This window comes from Sarcophilus harrisii, chromosome 1 (assembly GCF_902635505.1).
Source record: "Sarcophilus harrisii chromosome 1, mSarHar1.11, whole genome shotgun sequence".
Classification (NCBI taxonomy): Eukaryota; Metazoa; Chordata; class Mammalia; order Dasyuromorphia; family Dasyuridae; genus Sarcophilus; species Sarcophilus harrisii.
This window is the reverse complement of record NC_045426.1, coordinates 438,148,485-438,168,810: the sequence shown is the minus strand read 5'-3', so window position 1 is coordinate 438,168,810 and position 20,326 is coordinate 438,148,485. Positions and strand designations below refer to the sequence as shown.

At 34.4% G+C, this 20,326-nt stretch overlaps 1 protein-coding gene across 1 annotated transcript in view; it reads right to left on the bottom strand.

Annotated features, from left to right (window-relative positions):
- The window catches only part of TPD52 (tumor protein D52), a 120,289-nt gene that overhangs the window by 4,688 nt on the left and 95,275 nt on the right, over positions 1–20,326 (bottom strand). The window contains 4 exon segments of the mRNA XM_031946231.1: positions 477–518; positions 13,381–13,407; positions 14,497–14,598; positions 15,682–15,830. Of these exon segments, the coding sequence (XP_031802091.1) occupies positions 477–518; positions 13,381–13,407; positions 14,497–14,598; positions 15,682–15,830 (320 nt within the window).

Below are 20,326 nucleotides of genomic sequence, written 5' to 3'. Positions count from 1 at the left end.
TTGGCACTCTTCACAACTCCAGAGAGAGGCGTATGTTTTTACCAAAAGAAATGAAACATCCAGCTTTCGTCTACAAGGTAACTAATAAAACAATGAAGAAGCCTCTCTCCACATCTCAAAAAGGGTTGTGAAGATAAAAGTTCTAGTACATAAATTGTTAAGAGAAAAAAATTAGAAGATAAAGTAAATTTTTCCCACACTTTCCAATTTTACACAGATCAACAGTTAAGAATATCACTATTTCTTTCTTTTGAAACCTTGTACTGGGTAATCAAGTTGTGCTGATTTCTTAGGATCTCAAAAGTACTGATCTCCTTGGTCATTATTTACTTTTTTTTTTTTTTAAGTAAACCAATTCTGCTCTGTTTAAAAACAGAACAAGTTCAAAAATCCTATTCATTAGAACTAATACCATATCCATATCCAAGAGTCATTTATTTATTGTAATCACTTGTTTTCACAATAATATACTTTACCTCATAGCAGGCATGCTAATTGAATGTTGAATGGAGCGAATACTAAGGGCCAGCATTAAAAAGAGATAGAAATTTAGTTAGTTATCAAACCATTAGACATTTCTAAAATCAAAAGAAATTTTGCTAGAAGCCTTTAGCATTAGTAAAATAAAGTTGAATGTAAGAAGTATTTACTTTTTATAGACAAATGAAAGAAAGCTTCCAGTAACATTTTTCTTTCAATTAAATTGGTTTGAAGTGAATACATATTGATTGTACTTGTTCAAAGTGCATTCACATACATCCTTTCATTTGTTCATCAAAACACTGCCACAAATTAAACAAGGCAAATGATGTTGTCCTCACTCTACCAATGAATAAACTGAGTTTTTAAGAGTTTTAAGAGATTTTGAGTCTTCTGACTTAAGTCCAGTGATCTGTGATATCCAAAAAGCAAAATACAAAAACAAACATCAAAAAAAAAAAAAAAAAAAAAAGCAGGCAGTTGCAACCCCTGCATACAAGGTGGCAACAACCTCCTTGATAGCGGGAATATTTCACAATATTTGCTTATTTGACAACTTTGTTTAAGAATTAACCATCTTGTAGGGTAACAAATGATGAAAAGGACAGTTTTCAGTGAAACCCAAGAAGACTTGATACAAAGTAAAGTGAGTAGACTATTTAGAACATTGTCAAAATGACCATATTTGAAAGATTTAAAAACTGACCAATTTACAGAAGACATGATAAAGAATGATTCCCACATCATAACAGAGAGGTAATGAACTAAATATTCAAAATGAAATACATTTTTGGTTATTACTAAAATGTGACTTTGTTTTCTTTGAATATTATATATATATTTAGTTAAAATTTTTTTGATTTTCTTTTACTGAAAATAATTTACTTTTTTAAAATAAAGCTTAACCATCATTTTAAACATGACTCCCATTTTGCTCACAGTTATAGAAAAATTTAATAGGTTAAGATCAAAATAAGCAACCAATTTGGTTTTCATATTTTAAAAAATTAATCAGCTCACTATAAAAACTGCTTTTGCAATTTCTCTATGTTTAAAGTACTTAGAGTCATGTCAATTTTCTTATAAGTGATCTTTCTATTTTGGCTTCAAGGCCATTATTTCAAGCTCGATATCCTTCTTTATAATGGCCAATCTCTCATTAAAGGTAGAAGGCACAGGTCCCTTATCATAGAAGGGCATTCACAAATAAGAATATATCCTCAACTTTCATATATGGTGATCACCTTTTAAGATAGCCCAATCTCTATGTTCATAAAATCCCTAAATAGGATGATTTTGGAAACCCTGTTATACTATTTTGATCAATGACTGAAAGTTGGTCCTGTTTGCCAAAGTATATCTGTTCTAAATTTTGTGGATATATATATCTTCTTTTAGATGCTAAATCATAAAAGTCACTGATATTAGTAATCATAATTTCAACAATAATAATTATATGGCACTTTAAGGTTTATAAATAGCTTTATATATATATATATATATAAATATATAAATATATAAATATATATATATATATACACACACACACACACACACACACACACACACACACACATACACTCTATCTCTTTTGATTCTCTTACTACCTTATGCCAAATTTATAGATGAGTAAGCTGAAACTGAGACAGGTGAAGTGATTTGCCTTGCATCATTCACTCAACAATTATTTATTCAATTTTTACTATTTGTCTAAGTCAGGTACCATAAAAAGTAGCACAAAGATCAAGTTGGCATAGCACAAAGATCAAATTGGCATACAATAAATGAGGGACTGAGGAGTAATTTGAAATTTAATAATTAGTATAGGGAACTCCTGGATGAGATCATTCCTTTCATCAATTCAGGAAGGTACCCTTTTAGCAACTGCTACGTATCAGAGTGAAATAACTACAACTAAGTCTAGCGTAGTGAGATGTTAAGTGACTTGTCCTGCATCCTTATGTCAGAATATGCCTAAATCAGGACTTGAACCCAGGTATTGCTGGCTTTGAGGAGGATGCTCTACGTAGCATATCACATTGCTTCACTGTCATTTCTCTTTCCAAAATATTTCTCACATATATCCCTTCTCCCTAATCATGATTTCTACTTTCATGTAGACCCTTTTTTCCTTCACCTGAACTATTGGCATAGTCTCCCACATGGTCTCAGGTTCTTCTCACTCCAATCAATTTTCTGCTCCACATAGAGCTACTAAAGGGACTTCAAGTTTAGTCCTAGTCCCTCAACTTATTATATTATCTTGATTAGAATGAAAATACCATATAAAAAGTAGCACAAATCAAGATGACATCTGATATAGATACATAAATCTCTTTTACTATTACCTCTCCCATGCCTAAAAGAAAAAGTTTTGGTTTCCTAGGAAGGGACTCAAGCCCCTGGAGTCTCTAGTTGAAGGGGGAAGGTGGGGAAGGGAAATTGTAGTTAGCTTCGGCCCTGACACACATCTTGCCTGGTTTACCCAACTTCTTACCTCCTCCCTCCCCTATTCTTCTCCCCCCACCTTTATCCTAATTCTCTGTGGCCATTTCTTCCCTCTCTGATGTTTTTACTCTCTCAACCCTAAATGGCTTCTTTCATCTTCCTTTTCTCTAGCTCCAAGCTTTGGCTCACCAAGGCAGGAAAAAAAATCCTCTTCTAGTCTCTCTTAGACTCAGAAACCACTTATAGATAGATCACTCTGCGGTACAGAAGAACTGATAAGCAATTGCAAAAGGGCTGGCCAGATATACCTACATTTTGTTTGCACTTCAAAACCACATTTCAAGTTAGCACATTATTGGGAGGAGAATTTTTTACATTTAAATAAACTAGACTTGAATCAGAACCAGCTACATAATGGCTAAGGTTTGCAAACTTTAGAGCATTCATAGTAGGAGTATAATGGAATAAGATTAAGGGAAAGTAGAAAACCTTTGTGAAGCTTTATAACTAGAAAAATCAACCACGGATTTAAAGGTCATATCAAAGTATCAAACAAGTTCCTATAGACTTCATTGGACTTAAAATCCAAGGTCATTGTTTAACCAATAAAATAAGACCTTATTAATTACCTAGTGCTAAGCTCTGTACTAAGCCCCGGAGATAAACAAGGAATGAAACAATTCCTTTTCTCTAAGGAACTTTCATAAACACTAGATAGTAGTCTATTTCTAGGGCAGACACCCTTTTATTTCTAAATTCCCTAAAACAGGTTGCATAAAACAGTAGTAAATAAATAAATGAAAAATAAAACTAAAACATATTACTATTTGTTCACATTCCTAGACCTGAAAACCAAACATAAATCTCTCTATATTCAACTGTAAGACACAGCATTTTAAAAGATATATAAGGAACTGAGAGGTAAACAAGGTTAAGTGACCTAGTCCATGATCACTAAACCATTATCTAAGGTTGGCTTTGAACTTAGGTGTTCCTGACTTCAGGGTCAGCACTCTGTCTACTGTACCAAAGATAGAAATGATACGAAACAGGAACTTTAATCAATAAATTTAATCTATCCATCCTGTTTCCATTGTCACACACAGAGTTAGGTCAACTCTTGAGATTGTCTTGATTAACATATCTTAAGATATGGCAAAGCTGGTACCTGGTCACAACCATGTCTTCAACAGTATCAACATGCATTGACATGCATGCAAGTTTGTTTTAGACTAGACTCCTCCCAATTCCTGCCTTGCTCCCTATATCCTATTCTTACTTCCCTGCCTCTCTTCCCTCCAATTTTAAGAGTCCACATCACTCAGAATATATTACCTAATCATATATGGTTCAGTCTTGCTTAAACAGCATGAGCTGTTTAAGGTAATAAATGGCATCCTTTTGTGGCTCTGATAAATGTCTCATGAGTTTTTCACGAATCGAACTACTCTCCCACCTAGTAACTTGGAACTTTATTTATCAGATACTTCTTCAAGAAGACCTGAGTGTTCTAATCTGTCCTTGAGCACTTAATAGCTATGTGATCTTGGGTAAATCACAAACTTCTATTTGCCTCATTTTCCTCATCTGTAAAATGAGGATAATAGCACCTACTTCCTTCCTCACAGTTTTGTAAGAATAAAATGAGATGATATTGGTAAAGTCTATCATTTAAGATACTGTATAAGTGCTAGTTATTATTATGTGGTTGACAAGGTAAACCAGGTACCTCTAAAGACATAGTGCTAATCCTAACTCTATCAGATCAGGCTGATCTCACTTCTTGGAGCTAGCCAAAATTCTAATTTGAAAAGCCATCATGTCAAAAACCAATATGAACCTTGCCCAGGACACCTTCCCTACCTTAGGGAACAGGATACAAAAAAACATTAAGTCAATTTCAATCAATGCCATAATCTTATTAATGGAATTCAAATATCACAGCCAAACATCAATATGTAGGCACATGCCCCCAACAAGATCCTAGATTTTTCTGACTACATTGTCCCTTGAATAAAGATTCAATGTGCATCATTAAAAAATTGTTCTTCATTCTGGAAAATGACTATGAACCACTACATAGAATTGACAATCCCTCTATTTTTGTCCACCTGCATTTTTGATTTCCTTCACAGGCTAATTGTATACTATTTCAAAGTTCGATTCTTTTTGTACAGCAAAATAACTGTTTGGACATGTATACATATATTGTATTTAACTTATACTTTAACATATTTAATACATATTGGTCAACCTGCCATCTGGGGGAAAGGGAAGGGGGAAGGAGAGGAAAAGTTGGAACAAAAGGTTTTGCAATTGTCAGTGCTGAAAAATTACCCACATCTTGTAAATAAAAAGCTATAATTAAAAAAAAAAGAATGGAAAATTTTCGAAATATATTGAGGAAGAAGGAATCAAAGTTTTAAGAAATGATTAAAACATCTAAATTTTTCATTGGTGCAAAAAAAATTGTTCTTCATAGGATCATAGAAAGTAAGAAGATAAAACTTATGGGTAGGGTGGCAGGGCACAATTTTCCACTCTAAAATATACATCACATCATAATTCCCCCAATTAGTCATAAAAAAACTTTACACTCTCTATATCTTCTTTTTTTTTTTTTAATTATAGTAACTTTTTATTGACAGAATCCATGCCAGGGTAATTTTTTTTTTTACAACATTGTCCCTTGCACTTACTTCTGTTCTGATTTTTCCCTCCCACCCTCCACCCCCTCCCCTAGATGGCAAGCAGTCCTATATATATGTTGAATATGTACTCTCTATATCTTCTTGAAGATCTTGGGATTCTGGTACAAGAACATACTTTATAGGAACTTTATACTCTCTCCATCTCCTTGAAAATCTGGGAGTGCTGGTACAGGAACCATGCTCATAAATACTTGTGGCCTTTGTTACTAGACCCATGTTACTGGATTCCATATTACTAGTCCCATCATGCAGAACAGTATTATCTTGAGAAGTTCTATTCTATATGGGCTTATTTAGACATTAATCTCTATTCATCTGGAAACCATGAGGTTGCAAACATTACAGAAAATACACAGTTTTAAAACCAGAACAATATTCTCCTACCTTCCCTCTCTAGCCAAAAAATTAATGTCATTTCCATCATCATCTAACAAAGTATAAAATTCACCATGTCTAGGAGTGAACCAATTAACCATGACTAGAACCAACACTAAGACATTGGTTAAGTCACATAAAACAAGATCAAGGGAGCAATGGAATCTGGTTGATTCCCAAGATAAATCACTTCTGGATTGAAACCTGAGTGTTATTGAGAAATTCACTCTTAAATTCTTTTAAATCAGAGTGGTCAGATTGGGCCCCACAGGGATTCTGAGTGTTAGTAGATAATCCTACTGACAATGCTTCTTAAAATGCCCCCAATAAATGGCTTTTGGCTGAGCAACTTATGTTTGAGTTCTTTTTTGAGAATGGCTCTTGTTCCCACTGGTCATTGGACAGGATTGCTAATATTTGCCTCATTCTTGAGGCAAAGAAGGCAGAAGGCCAGGATGATTTTACCCAACAGGATGGCTAGTGCAAGCATCAGGAGTACTAAGTACATAGTATATGTGGGCAGGGCGATTAGCAAAGAATACTGAGGTAACTGTTCCTGAGCATCTATGCAAAAATTAGAATCTTTCCTCTCTACATAAAAAGTGATGTCAAAAAAAAATTGTAAAAACATGATGTCAATCTTACTCCTCTTCCCATAGTTCATATCTCTTTTGAAAGAGGACGTAATTTCTTCTGGCATAATTTGGCGCCAGTCTGCAGGAAGTCTGGTAATAGAATAGATTCTAATCATATGCTCACAAAAGAGCCTTCTGATGAGCAGACTGGAAATATTGCCTTGGTAAACTACAGTTATTCCATTATTCTTAGCCATTCATACTGGAGTAGAGACTTTCCTACTCTCTTCACCTTTCTTATCTACAAAGCATGGAACACCAAACAAGAGAGCTTCAACAGCTTTCACTAAATGGAAAAGTTCTCCTTTGCCCAAATAATGTAGCCACATAGCCCACATTTATGTACTATTGCAACTGCTAGATTACTCTTACTAACTGTCAGGTTGGGGTTGGGTGAGGAGAGGGGATTAGGGGCAGCCTTACAACCACAAAGTATTCCACCTGCTCAGCCCACCTCTAAAAGAGAATGCATAAGTCTTCTGGGAAATGACGATTTAAGAGGAATAATTCCATGACCCAATATACTGACCCAGCCTTGCCCACATCGGAAGATTTTCTGGAGAATAAATATGATTCATCATATCACTAGTGATCTGGAGTGCTTGCTTCACAGTGGCCACTCCCTGCTGGAACACACATCAGAGCTAAACAGCCTGTCCTGTGTCATCAGTTCTGATGAATGGTCCAGCCTTTATTAAGGATCCATTCAACAGATTTTTCAAAGAAAACCTGACATTTTCTTTTTTTTGTTAGGGTTCCAGTGGAACAGCATGATAAGCAGCCAGTGACTGGAAAACATGTTTGATAGTCTTATCATGGCATGCCTCATTGAAGGAGGGAGCTATGCAAGATGCATTATGTTAGTCTAAATTATTCTAGCAACCCACTGCAACAACATAATGCCCACTGAGAATCTTACTATACAGGTTATCTTTTTTTTTTTAATCCAAGATTATTTACTATCATTATTTAGCAAAGTCTTTGTCATTGGATTTTCTGGTGCTAATGTATAGGAGATCAGATAATTGAGTTTTTTCCTTCTCAAGATTAGTAATTCCTCAAAGGTTAAGAAAGACTAAATATTCTATGACTTTTTCAAGCAGCTTATACTCTTAGATAAAGTCTGAATTGTAATATTAGGATGTTCAACTATCTCACATAAATGGTAGCTGCAAAAATCTTTTTTCTTATTGCATGCTAACTTTAGTTAATAAGGGTAAAGTAGACCAAATTATATCCAAGAAGGCTTCACTAAAAACAAATGGGACTCTTGTCATTATTAATTAAATTTACAGTCTCAAATCAGTCCTTTTTAAAATTCTGCTAAGACTCATGCCTCCTCCTATATCTTAGTAGTAAACTGGAATGCACAGAAGCTATCGTCCTTTCATTAGCTAATTTCTGTATTCTTCTCTTGGGTAAATCACACCCTAGGATGCTTTATCCCTCACAGCATCTAATACAGGGCCTTGCTCAATGTTCAATAAATATTTCCTGAAAGTATAGTAGCATATTTTTAAAAAAATATAAATATGTATTATGCCTAACAAATATGTATCACATATTATGTTAAAGCAACAGAATATATCCCAATTCATTCTAAAACCAGACAGACTGGATAAAATTAATTTATTGCCCTTTAAGTTTTTACTTAGTATAAGACCATAATAGTGATTTTGTAATGTATATGCTCTCTTGATACTTAGACATTTAGTCCTTAATTCCTAATTTAATATCTATAATTGACATTTAAGGTAAAACAGAAGATGAATGAAAATAGTTTTCAAATTTCAGTCACAAGGACACTAATTTTGTACTTAAATGATATTCATAGACCTACCTTCCAAAACTTAAGTGCTAAAATTCTTGTTTTTACCCTAAACAGGACAAAATATCAAAATAAACATGTCTATGATGGTGACAATTGAGTTAAATTTGCTAGAGGAATTTGAAAGGTTAGATATGGATAAGAACAAACTCAGGTCCAAGAATGACTCCTGAGAGAAAGCACAGGCTCTACTTTTTCCAAAGAGATTGGCTAATGAGACTGCAATCTGAGCCATCAGCTAGGACCAGATCCCTTAAAGGAAAGGATAACATCTTTATTACTTCAAGCCTTAGAATCTAGCTTAGTAAGGAAGGGTCTCTCAACTCGCACCACTGTGGTTGGGATTTACAGTCAAGGATCTTTGTGGGATGGAATAAAATAACAATACAGTACAGGGAAAAAGATGGTCTGATGTATATGTTTGCCCTAGAAAAGGAGGGATTAGAGAAGAATCATAAATTTTAACTTTGCTTTTGTATCTTATGTTTTGTATCTATATCAGTTTCTACTGTTTTTTCCATGCTAAATTGTATAGTTGGATGCACCAATCATGGATATGAATTGTACAGAAGTGGCTAAGTCCTGAATTCATCGTTCGGTTGCGGTAATAGGTTTCTGCCTCATTGGCTGCCATGACCTTGACTAAAAGACTAATCAGTTATGGTTTTGAGATTATGTCATTCTAAAATACCATTTCCACATTAGTTTTTAAAAAATTATATAGAGGGAATTTGCAATTTTCAAACAAGTTGATTGTACAAAAATTCATACATACTAATTGGTTGAAACTTGTTTTAGAATTCAGGCTGACTCCTACTCCAAGCCTCGATATGCTATCCTTCATTCAGAGTTTTAACCTAGTATGTCAGCAAACACTTCCCCTGCATCTGCAAGAGAAAGAAGGACTTCCTTTCCTTTCCTATTTCCTTCTCCTTCCCTACTGACATCTCCTATCCCCAATTGGTAGTTTGGAAAAATAGAATATCTCTCAGGAGTAAAGAAATAGACCTATATGTGCCAAAATGTTTGTGGCAGCCCTGTTTGTAGTGGCTAGAAGCTGGAAAATGAATGGATGCCCATCAATTGGAGAATGGTGGGGTAAATTGTGGTATATGAATGTTATGGAATATTATTGTTCTGTAAGAAATGGCCAGCAGGATAAATACAGAGAGGATTGGCGAGACTTACATGAACTGATGCTAAGTGAAATGAGCAGAACCAGGAGATCATTATATACATCAACAACGATACTGTATGAGAATGTATTCTGATGGAAGTGGATTTCTATGACAGAGACCTAATTCAGTTTCAATTGATCAAGGATGGACAGAAGCAGCTACACCCAAAGAAAGAACACTGGGAAATGAATGTACTGTTTGCATTTTTGTTTTTCTTCCCGGGTAATTTTTACTTTCTGAATCCAATTCTCCCTGTGCAACAAGAAAACTGTTAGGTTCTGCACACATATATTTTATCTAGGATATACTGTGACCTATTTAACATATATAGGACTGCTTGTTATCGAGGGGAGGGGGTGGAGGGATGGAGGGGAAAAATCGGAACAGAAGTGAGTGTAAGGGATAATGTTGTAAAAAATTACCTTGCATGGGTTCTGTCAATAAAAAGTTATTATAATAAATTTAAAAAAAAAAGAAAAGATAAGGAGGATGGAGATAAAGGACATTATTTCAAGAGTTAACAGTAAACATTTATAGAAGAATGTTCTATCCTCTTCCCCCCCGCCAGTTGTAGCCTATAGGTAAAATTGCCCAGAGGTACTGAAAAAGTTCAGGTGTATAAAAGGACTAGAAAATATTTCAGGGAAAAAAAAATCCTTAGACATACAGAGACAGCAGCAAGACAGCTGAGCTGTATAGTCAAGATATGTCACTTCACAGAAGATCAGAGAGCAGAGGCTTTTTAGCTGTTTGACTGATGGATGGATGGTAAGGTCTTATATAGCCACTGAGGGGACATGCTGTAAGCCTGGAGTCAGAATCCTATCAATGCCGAGGTGTTCAAGGTTGTAGGGAATCCTGAGTAGGGAAATGAACATGAATGTGCTGGACTTTGAATACTTTCTGCCAATGCTGCAGATTGTAGCAAAGAATAAGGGCCAGAACACACATGTAGAGGGGCTTCGGGAGTCCTGGAGGCTGAAATACAATATCCTCATTGCCGGGGGTGAGGGGATGGCAGAGGAAGAAGTGGAAGTGTTGGTGGTAGGGCATGAAAGTTATCTCAACCATGAAGGGCTAGTCTGGATGGTGATGAATGACTGAGAAAACTCCCCTTTTCACAAATAATTCCCAAACTTTCTCAGTTGGGGCAGTTAGATGGCACAGTGGATAGAGGACCAGCCCTGAGGTCAGGAGGATCTGAGTTCAAATCTGCCTTCAGGCACTTAATACCTTCTAGCAATGTGACCCTGAGCAAGTCACTTAACCCCCCAATTGCTTCAGGAAAAAAAAACAGAAACAAAGAAAATGATCCTCTTGTCCCTGAAGCAACTATGTTTTCAGGGTTATCAGTATCCTTACTCCTAATCCACAACACATGTCCTTTCTAGCCTATTTGCTTTGCTTTCACCAAATAAACTGCTCCTTTAAAATACCCTAAAGTTATTCTGGCCATCTCATTACAGAAGCAAGTTCAGGATTGAAGCCAAAGTTTTGAGTAAACAGATGGTCAGGTATCTGGTGGTAGCTAAAGTCACAACTAAGAACTAGAAGGAAGGAAGAGACAATGGGGTGGGAAAGCCAGTGGAGGGGAGAAGAACAGACTCTGGGAGTTTATTTTTCCTTTCCTCAGATTTACCACTTTTAGAGATTGAGGAAGATGGACAGAAAGGCAAAGTCATCAGCTTCACTCTCTCTTTCAGGGTCATGAAAGTCCAATGGCAAGACAAAAGTCAAGATGACTGGTGATGGCCAGGATGCAGTGGATGACCTTGGTATCTTTGACATCCGACCAAGTTCTAAAAAAAACCACTCCACAGCACCTGTTTCAGCCACTTTCATGGGCTGTTGGAACCAATTATTGTTATTTACCCATTCCACCAGGTGAAGTCTTCAAAGGCTTGATATCTGGGTCTAAAACAGAATTAGTTATCTTTCCTTCTTCCTCAAACCAGCTTTACTTTCCCTATTTCTGACTAGAGCATCACCAGCTTGATAAAGGGGAAGAGGAAAGTCCCAAGCAAAAGGGAATAAGAGTTCTCAAGATTATTAGGCTATAGAGTTATGAAATACGTCCATTCCTATGTCACAGATAGCTTAAAGAACAATAAGCTTAAACTGGATAAAAACAATTTAAAAGTCTGTAAGGAATAAGCTTTTCTTTTGGTTAAAAAAAAAGTATAGGAAATTAAAGTATTTCTTACTTTTTAAAAGTAGCACAAAGCCATAATGAACTCATAAAATACTTTTGCATAACAATTAAGAATAACAACATGAATGTTTTTTTTTTTTAAGTATCTTGCAAGAGCTGTTTATTTCTTTATATGATAAGGATAGAAAATTCAAGTTGCAGTGTAATTAGTACAATGACTTTTTAAATGGGAGAAATGAATTTTTCTTTAATTTCAATTCTAATAAATAAATAAGATTCTAGATTTACTAGAAAAAATTTTCTTAGAAAAAATACTAAGCTATCCCAACATACATTTGTTATTTCAAATAGGTAAGATTAGAAGTGATATACATTAATTTTTAAAAAGCACTGTTTTTCTAATAACTCTCAGGAAGAAAATAATATATGAATACTGATTGAGTTTCTAATCAATGATTTCCAATTATGCAGCTCACTTCAATTAAGACAGCCTTAATATATGTATTTATCACTATGAATTGTGGCAAATATCACTGAGTATGATATTCAAAACTAGTACCCCAAAGATATAATTCTCTTATGAAAAGACTATTTTACTATATTTAGACTCTTTACCATTAAAAATTAGGTTTCTTTCTTATTTAAGCAGCTCAATATTTAGAATCTATATATTAATTAAATTAATTAAACTAGCTTATTTTGTTAAATCTTCATTGCATCCTTGTAATACAAACACTACTTTTAGAATTTCTTCAGCTCCATTGCAAATAGAGATCAAGATTTAATTTTATTCCCTATTCACAAACAACTAATTAAAAGATTGGTCTCCATTAGGGGAAAAATAGGACTTTCACCTTTAACAAAACGTTTAGTATGGGTTTTCCCCTGATTATTCTCATTTGATACAACTAGTTACTAAATGCAATTTAATCTTTCTTGCTTATTTTTTTCATTACACAGAGCACACTTGTAGTTTAGCCAAGAAAGGTATAATTGTTTGCTCTTCAACCCATAAGAAATTTTTACACTCATATTTTAGTAGTTAATTACTCAATACAAGATATTAAATTATTCTAAAGTAATATTTCATAGGAGTTATTCAGACATTTTAGACAATGCAAAGTAGCCAATTTAGGATGAGATTATATTAAGAAGCAGTGTTGAAATCTATTAGAATTAACTATAACTATGGAAGGCCCATTTAAAGAAAATCCCAATATTCTTTCCAAAAATGCCAAAGGAAAACAATGAGCATAATGAAAATGAAAGACATCGAAGAGAAAGAATTCTATATGCTATGAAATTCATCCTTTTGTGTAGGGAGAACAGGAAATTCTTTGCTAAATCATTTCCCTTTTTTTAAAGAACCAATGTACCATTTGCTACCCAGGTTTTACCAAGAAACCCTCCCCTAAAATTATCAATATGCTGCAGAAAAAGAACTTCACAACTCAAGGAAAAGATAAAGACAGCAAATAAAATGTTGAATTTCCTATATATCAGGATAATCTAAATTTATCACATTTGTCTTATGCGACTGCTGAACCTCAGAGATTTTTCAAGCTCTCCTTACCTAAAGGAATGTGAAAAGGCCTGCAATCTGCAGGAAGCCAGAGTAAGCATTAAAAAAGAAAGGAAGTTCTGATAAATCTAAAAGAGTTAAATGATCTGCAGTAAAAAGTGTCATATGGTCTTAACTGAGGAAGACAGAAACAGAGATAAAGGGGAGAGGGAGAGGGAAGAATGCTTAAAGGCATATAATTGACTATTATAAAGCTATTTTTAATTCTGGTTATATCAGGATTTATCATAATCAAAATCAATGAATTTTAGTTCTATCAGAATGAAACTAAAGTACAATACAGACACACATCCACCCAAAATTATTCAGCCAAGACAATTCTAATTGCAAAACTACTTTTCCTGCAAATGGAAAACATGGAGATTCATGCACTCTGAAGACACTAAACTCTTGCATGCGGACAGAACATAGTAGACTAAAACCAAGCTACCCACCATTTTCAGCACTATTCTAATCTACATGAGAAAAAAATGCAGCCAAAAAAGAAAAAGCTATGACACAATTTCATCAAAGTAGCATGGCGAAGTCCATGGACTTATTTAAAATACAAGTGCAAATTAAATGACAACGGCTCAAAGTTAGCAAGATTAGACTCTAAAGCATGTAGACAAGCTATATCTCATAAGTCACTATAGACAAACAACTCAAGACAAGTTAAAAATATGCCATGATACGAATAGGGACGTACTGAAGTCAAGCCACCTACTAACCGTGCGCTTCAGTATAGTCTTGCACATACATTCAACGTTGATATTTCCTCATGATCACAAAAATACTACTCTGAATGAAATACTTACTTTGTGTTTAACCTACTTAGAAGTATAACATGAAATTCACAACTAAAATTTGTTGACTGAGAAAATAAGATTATCATTAAAAGGTTAAGAACATTACACCCCAAAATTTATTTTTTGCCCATTCAAGTTTAGGTTTTGAAGTTGTTGCTCCTTCATACCAGCAAAATTTAAAAAGTAGGATGCTGCCATCATTACCTAGAATTGTCATGTCCTATCCAAGAGTCTTAGGGAAAGTTTACAGTCACAATAGTGGAGCCTTAAGATAACAGTAGAGGGGATTATTGATAAACTATGGAAAGGAAGGACATACTTTACATCTTCAAGCTTTTTGGTGATGACAGACCCAACAGAAGAAAAAGCAGCTGAGGCCTTCTGTCCAGCCTGAGACAAAGTTTCTGAAGTCTTCTTATATCTATATTCAATTATAAAAACAAAGCAAAACAAAAGGAAGTTAAACAAGACAAACAGAAGGAATAATTCATGTCAGTTGTGGGAATATGTTAATCAATAAACTAGACTTTTGAAGTCACACACACAAAACTTTCCTAACAACCTTCCCCTCACCACAACCTAAGCTAAGGGGAAAATTAAATTTACTCCATTGATTTTTCAGATTTAGATCTTCTGACTTCCCTATAATAGACATGACACCCCAAGATCAAAGTCTAAAGAAACCAAGGCAATCCTTAAAAAGACCACATAGCCTAATATTATAGTCTTCATTTCTCCACATAAATAACACTGAAAAAAAGAATCCACTCAAATACCTCAGTGTTTGCTGTAGGTAAATGCTTATTTTCTTTTTACCTAATAAAATAGGAACCAGAGAAAAAAACTAGGAATGAGATAGGTAAGACCAACTACTGAAAATCTAAATGATCTCTGAAAACTCTTTATAAAGTTCCTATAGAATTTATTTTAAGTAATAAGAACTAACAAATGCTTATTAGACACTCAGCTCCTAGGAGGTCCATCTCTAATGTGACCATATAAACACAACTACAAAAGTAAAACTATGTCAAAGATGGAATGTTTTCCAAAACTTTATGAATGGTGTTTTCTATTACTTTTTACTTATGGCAAACAAATAGAATTGCTTATAGTTATCAATTTGAAGGAAAGAATAGGAGTTACAATTAGGAATTAAGGCAATACAATTTCAGAAAAAAATCTATTTTATGATATTAGTAATTAGGTGATATATAAAATTAGTTTTCTTCATCAAAAAGAACAGGACTAGGCATAAATACTTACTTGTCTGTGTGTGTGTACTAGGCACAATTTGTATGCTATGGAATGTTTTTTTTTCTGTTATCTAAAGCTAATGAATAAGATGAGTAAATTTGGAAAACTACTTCTATGGCTACATATAGGAATAAATAAGCAGAGTTGAAAATCTCGAGGGAGCTGTTTTATATATCCTTCTTATCTCAAAAGCTGAATCAGAATGAAGAAAATGCACTCCAAAAAGGAGTGAAGGGAGTTAGGAACCTACGCAGATGTGGCTGTCACATCTTGCCAGCCTTTGGCAATGTTCTGCCTTAGTTCTTGTAGTGAATTGATTCCAAGTTTCCTCTTGATCTCAGCTAGATGCTTCTCCTTGGCTGCTAACACCTGAGATAGGGTCTGTATTTCCTCTTCTACCTATAAAAAAAGAGGGAAATATGTAACAAGAATTAAACACAAGTTAGGAACAGAAAACATGCAAAATCTTCTATATTTTCACTAATTTTAACTTGATTTTTAAAATCTAAAGCAATAAGACCTATACCTGTGATTTCATCGATATATAGGGAACTCTCAGATGAGGAAACCCTATCAAAGTAATTCTCTGCAATTAGAATCTTAAAGAGTTTCCCAGAATACTGAAAGGTTAAATAGCTTGCCAGGAGTCACAGCCAATATGTGCCAAATGTATGAACATGAACCCAAGTTCATGAAGTTTCTGATTGCAAGGCCAACTCTCCATCCACTATGTCAAGCTGCCTTGTCAACCTGTTTTTTTTTTTTTACTTTTGTCATTAAAAATGCTAATACTTACTTAATGGTACCGAAGGAAGGCTGCTATTAACAGTTATCAAAAATATATGCAACCTACTAGTCTAGAGAAATAACCACTCTCTTCACAAATAGTCATTTTAATATATGTAAGGTAAACCAGGCATTTTACCCCAAGATGAAACATCCCAATACTACTACTTTGGGAAATTTATATGATTAAGAGATTGGGGATAGAGCAAATGTTACACTCTAAGATTCATTATAAACCTGTATCATTCTACTGCACAGCACATGATACTGGGATGAGTATGGTACTGGGTATTGATTATAACTTTTATGGCTATCCACAAATGGGAAGAGATATTCTTGAGTAAAAGCTAGAGACATGGAAAAATGAAGAAGTGCTTGCAAAATCGTTTCTTACTTTTTTTCCTACCTTTCCCCATAATAATAGGATCTCATTGATATTTCCATAAGACAAGCCCTGAGTAATTTCCAGCTAATTTAGGAAAGTGATATTTCATTCAATCTTTTGATTATTTTTAATTACTCGTATTGCTCATGAAAAATGATTAATAACTTGTTTTCTTTCTTTCCTGATAACTCCTTATCACTTTATTCCCATTAAGTAGAAAAAAAAAAAAGAGTATATGAGATTTGTGCACAATGTTGTGAGGGAAAGCTATGTTTTGGAGTCCGAAAATTCCTTAAATGGTATTAGTCAAGCACTTGTCTTTCACTTGGTTCAAATCTTTTCGCTCTTTTCCCAATGTGTTTTTTTTTTTAGCTTAGAGATTCAGAAACTAGACTCAGGCTTAGGTTTTTGGTTTCTAGTGTGTCACATGCTTAATTCTTATGGATCTAAATTTCTTTAATTATTAAAATACCAGAACTAAAACTAGTATGAGACATCCGGAAATGATGTCTTATAGACTGATGGAGAATTCTGTCTAGAGTTCAGAAAATAGGTGAGGGATATAGAGGCAGATGCACATCACCAACCATTAACCACAAGAAGTGGTTAGTTAACACTATGGAAGTGAATGAGATTGCTAAAGGAAAGACTATGAAGAGAAAAAATTACTTAGAACAGACCTCTGAAGGAATATTTACTTTAAAGAATTAAGGCAGAAAAAAAAAAAAAAGAAGACAGAAAAGTATCCAGAAAAGGCAAGAAAATTAACTGGAAAGCAGGTGGAGAACTAAAAGAGCTTCTCTTTGGAACTACAAAGACCTTAGAGGACAAGGATTGGAAAAGCTGTTGGTGATCTTTGAAAGAGCAATTTAAAAAAGAGTGGTGAAAGCACTTCATAAAAATAGAAAAGTTGAAAGGAAAGTAGATAGTTAAAAAGCAGAAGCAGTGGGTATAGAATACATTTTAAAAGTTTGGCAATGAAAGGTAAAACACCCAGATTGAGTAAAAAGGTCAAAAGGCAGCCGTTTGTTTTTTTTTTTTTTTTCCTTTCAGGACCAGAAAGAACTGAGCATGTTAGTAGATGTGTCATAGGTGGGTTTTCTATTAATTAATTCTAGCAGTTTCTTAGCTTGCCCTATTATCTCAAATATAGCCACATTTGTGGCAGATAATTATAAAATTAAGGCAGCATTCTTTTTATTTTTGACTTTGCCTCTGGAAGCTATAGGGTGAAACAAGATAGCTTCCTTCTTCATTTGTGCATTAGGAGGAATCAACTGATTTCCAAATGACTGGTCTTTTTGATAGGCTGCTCCCCACAGCAGTTTATCACAACAGGAAATTCTTCCTTTTATCTAACTTAAACTTCCATGGTGACTTTTATACACACCTGTGATGTACCTACTAACATGTTCAGTGGGCAGGTACACTAGCACATGCTGGAGAAATATTCACAATGGTCCTTCCCCTTCTAAGAGAACAGGTGAATATAAAAGCTCCCCAAGAGTATACCCACACACCTACCAAGTGTACTCTATGTATACCTTTGAAGAGGATAAAATGGAAGAAAAGTCAGACTGAAGATACATGAAAGCAGGAATAACAAGTGGGAAAATCTTAAGGGAAGCAAAAAGAATGGGATGAAGGACACAGGTAAAAAGAACTAATTTTAATTCTTTCAAAAATAATAATCTTTTTTTTTCTGGAATCATGAGGAAAAGGGTACAAGTAAGGATTGATACTAAAAAATGCCAATAAATGGAAGCATTCACATAAAATAGTCTCAGTTTTTTCAGTCATTTAGCAGACTATTTGGAAGAGTTGTGGATAACAAGATAGGAGGTAATAAGATGAATGGGAGAATTTTTGAAAATCATGAGAACCTACCCAAGATTACATACCATAAATTTGTAATTAATAAAAATACTTCAATTTCATTCTGGTAGTGCTGGAGAAGATTTTTAAAGAATCTCTTAAACAGCAAATCAGTCTAAATAGTTAATGAATTTAATTATGACTATTTGCTGGAAATTCAAAATACTGAAGCTAAAGCTTAAATAATTTGGCCATAAACCAGCTACGCCCAGAGAAAGAACTCTGGGAGATGACTAAAAACCATTACATTGAATTCCCAATCCCTATATTTATGCCCACCTGCATTTTTGATTTCCTTCACAAGCTAATTGTACAATATTTCAGAGTCTGATTCTTTTTATACAGCAAAATAACGTTTTGGTCATGTATACTTATTGTGTATCTAATTTATATTTTAATATATTTAACATCTACTGGTCATCCTGCCATCTGAGGGAGGGAGTGGGGGGGAAGGAGGGGAAAAATTGGAACAAGAGGTTTGGCAATTGTCAATGCTGTAAAGTTACCCATGCATATAACCTGTAAATAAAAGGCTATTAAAAAAAAAAAAAAAAGATAATGCCCTGGTAGGTATCTTACAGAATCATCTTTAGAATTTGGCATGCAGGCATTATCAATTAAGAACAAATGTTTCATGTGGTTTTTTACTATCCTAGCACTTGTCAAAGAAGAGAGTATAGTGAAAATAACAGAGAGATTTCCAGGATGCTCTTCTTTTTAAAAACAATAATAATAATAATTTGGCCATATAATGAGACAACTGAGATTGAAGGCAAAAGGAAAAGATAAACGGCAGGGAATAAGAAGGATAGATGGCATCATGGAAGCCATAAATATGAACTTGGACAGACTTCAAGAGATAGTGGAGGAGAGAAGGTCCTGGCATGCTATGATTCACGAGTCACAACTGGCTGAACAACAATACCAAGATGTACAAAGATACTTTGCAAAGCTAAAAATACTAAATAAGGCATTAAAGACTGTAAAATGTCTAATAAAAAGATAACATGTTATTTATATTAAATTCTTAATATTTTAAAACTTTAATTCTCCTGGCATGCCTCATCACCAATGAATCTTTCCCTGATTGAAAATGGCAAAGTTAATTTGACAATTGAAGAGAACAGTCAGTGACCTAGTTATATCAATCTGTGCTCTGGTTTGTCCTGTTTCTGATGGTTCTCTTACTGGCCTCCCACAGATTTTATACAATCATATCTACTGGAGATTTTTAAATGGGAAAGTTAACTCTTTATTTTGTCAGATTCAAATGATAGTGCCTCTAAAAGAAAGACATGCCTTAAGAAAATACCTACTAAAAGATATAAAAAACATAAGGGAATTGTCTAAAGAAACAATAACAATATTTCTAAAGCATTACGTTTGTCAAGTTAAATAAATGAAACATCCATGAACTTTCCTACCACCATGCATTTGCTAACCTTGTTCCCCCTGCCTAGAATATCCTTGCACCCATCCTTCCTAAATTTCTCTCATACTCCACTTGTCCAATTCCAACCCATCCTTCAAAGTCTAGTGAAGTGTTATCTCCTCCACTAAGTTTTCCCTGATTATGCCCAGCAGAAACTGATCTGTGTGTCCACATGTACCCATGTATCTCTCTCTACATTTATGTATGTCTCTGTGTGCACATGTGTCTCCCTAAAGCACATCTGTCTTTCATCTCTGTAGGTCTGACTTTCTGTCCATATCACTATCTTTCTGCATGTCTATCTCCTCTCTCTGCACATGTCTGTCTCTGACAATGTTTATTTCTGTCTCTGTATGTTTGTCAGTGCTCACATCCGTCTTGAGTTTATCTTCATTTCTTTCTCAGTGTTTTGTGTAT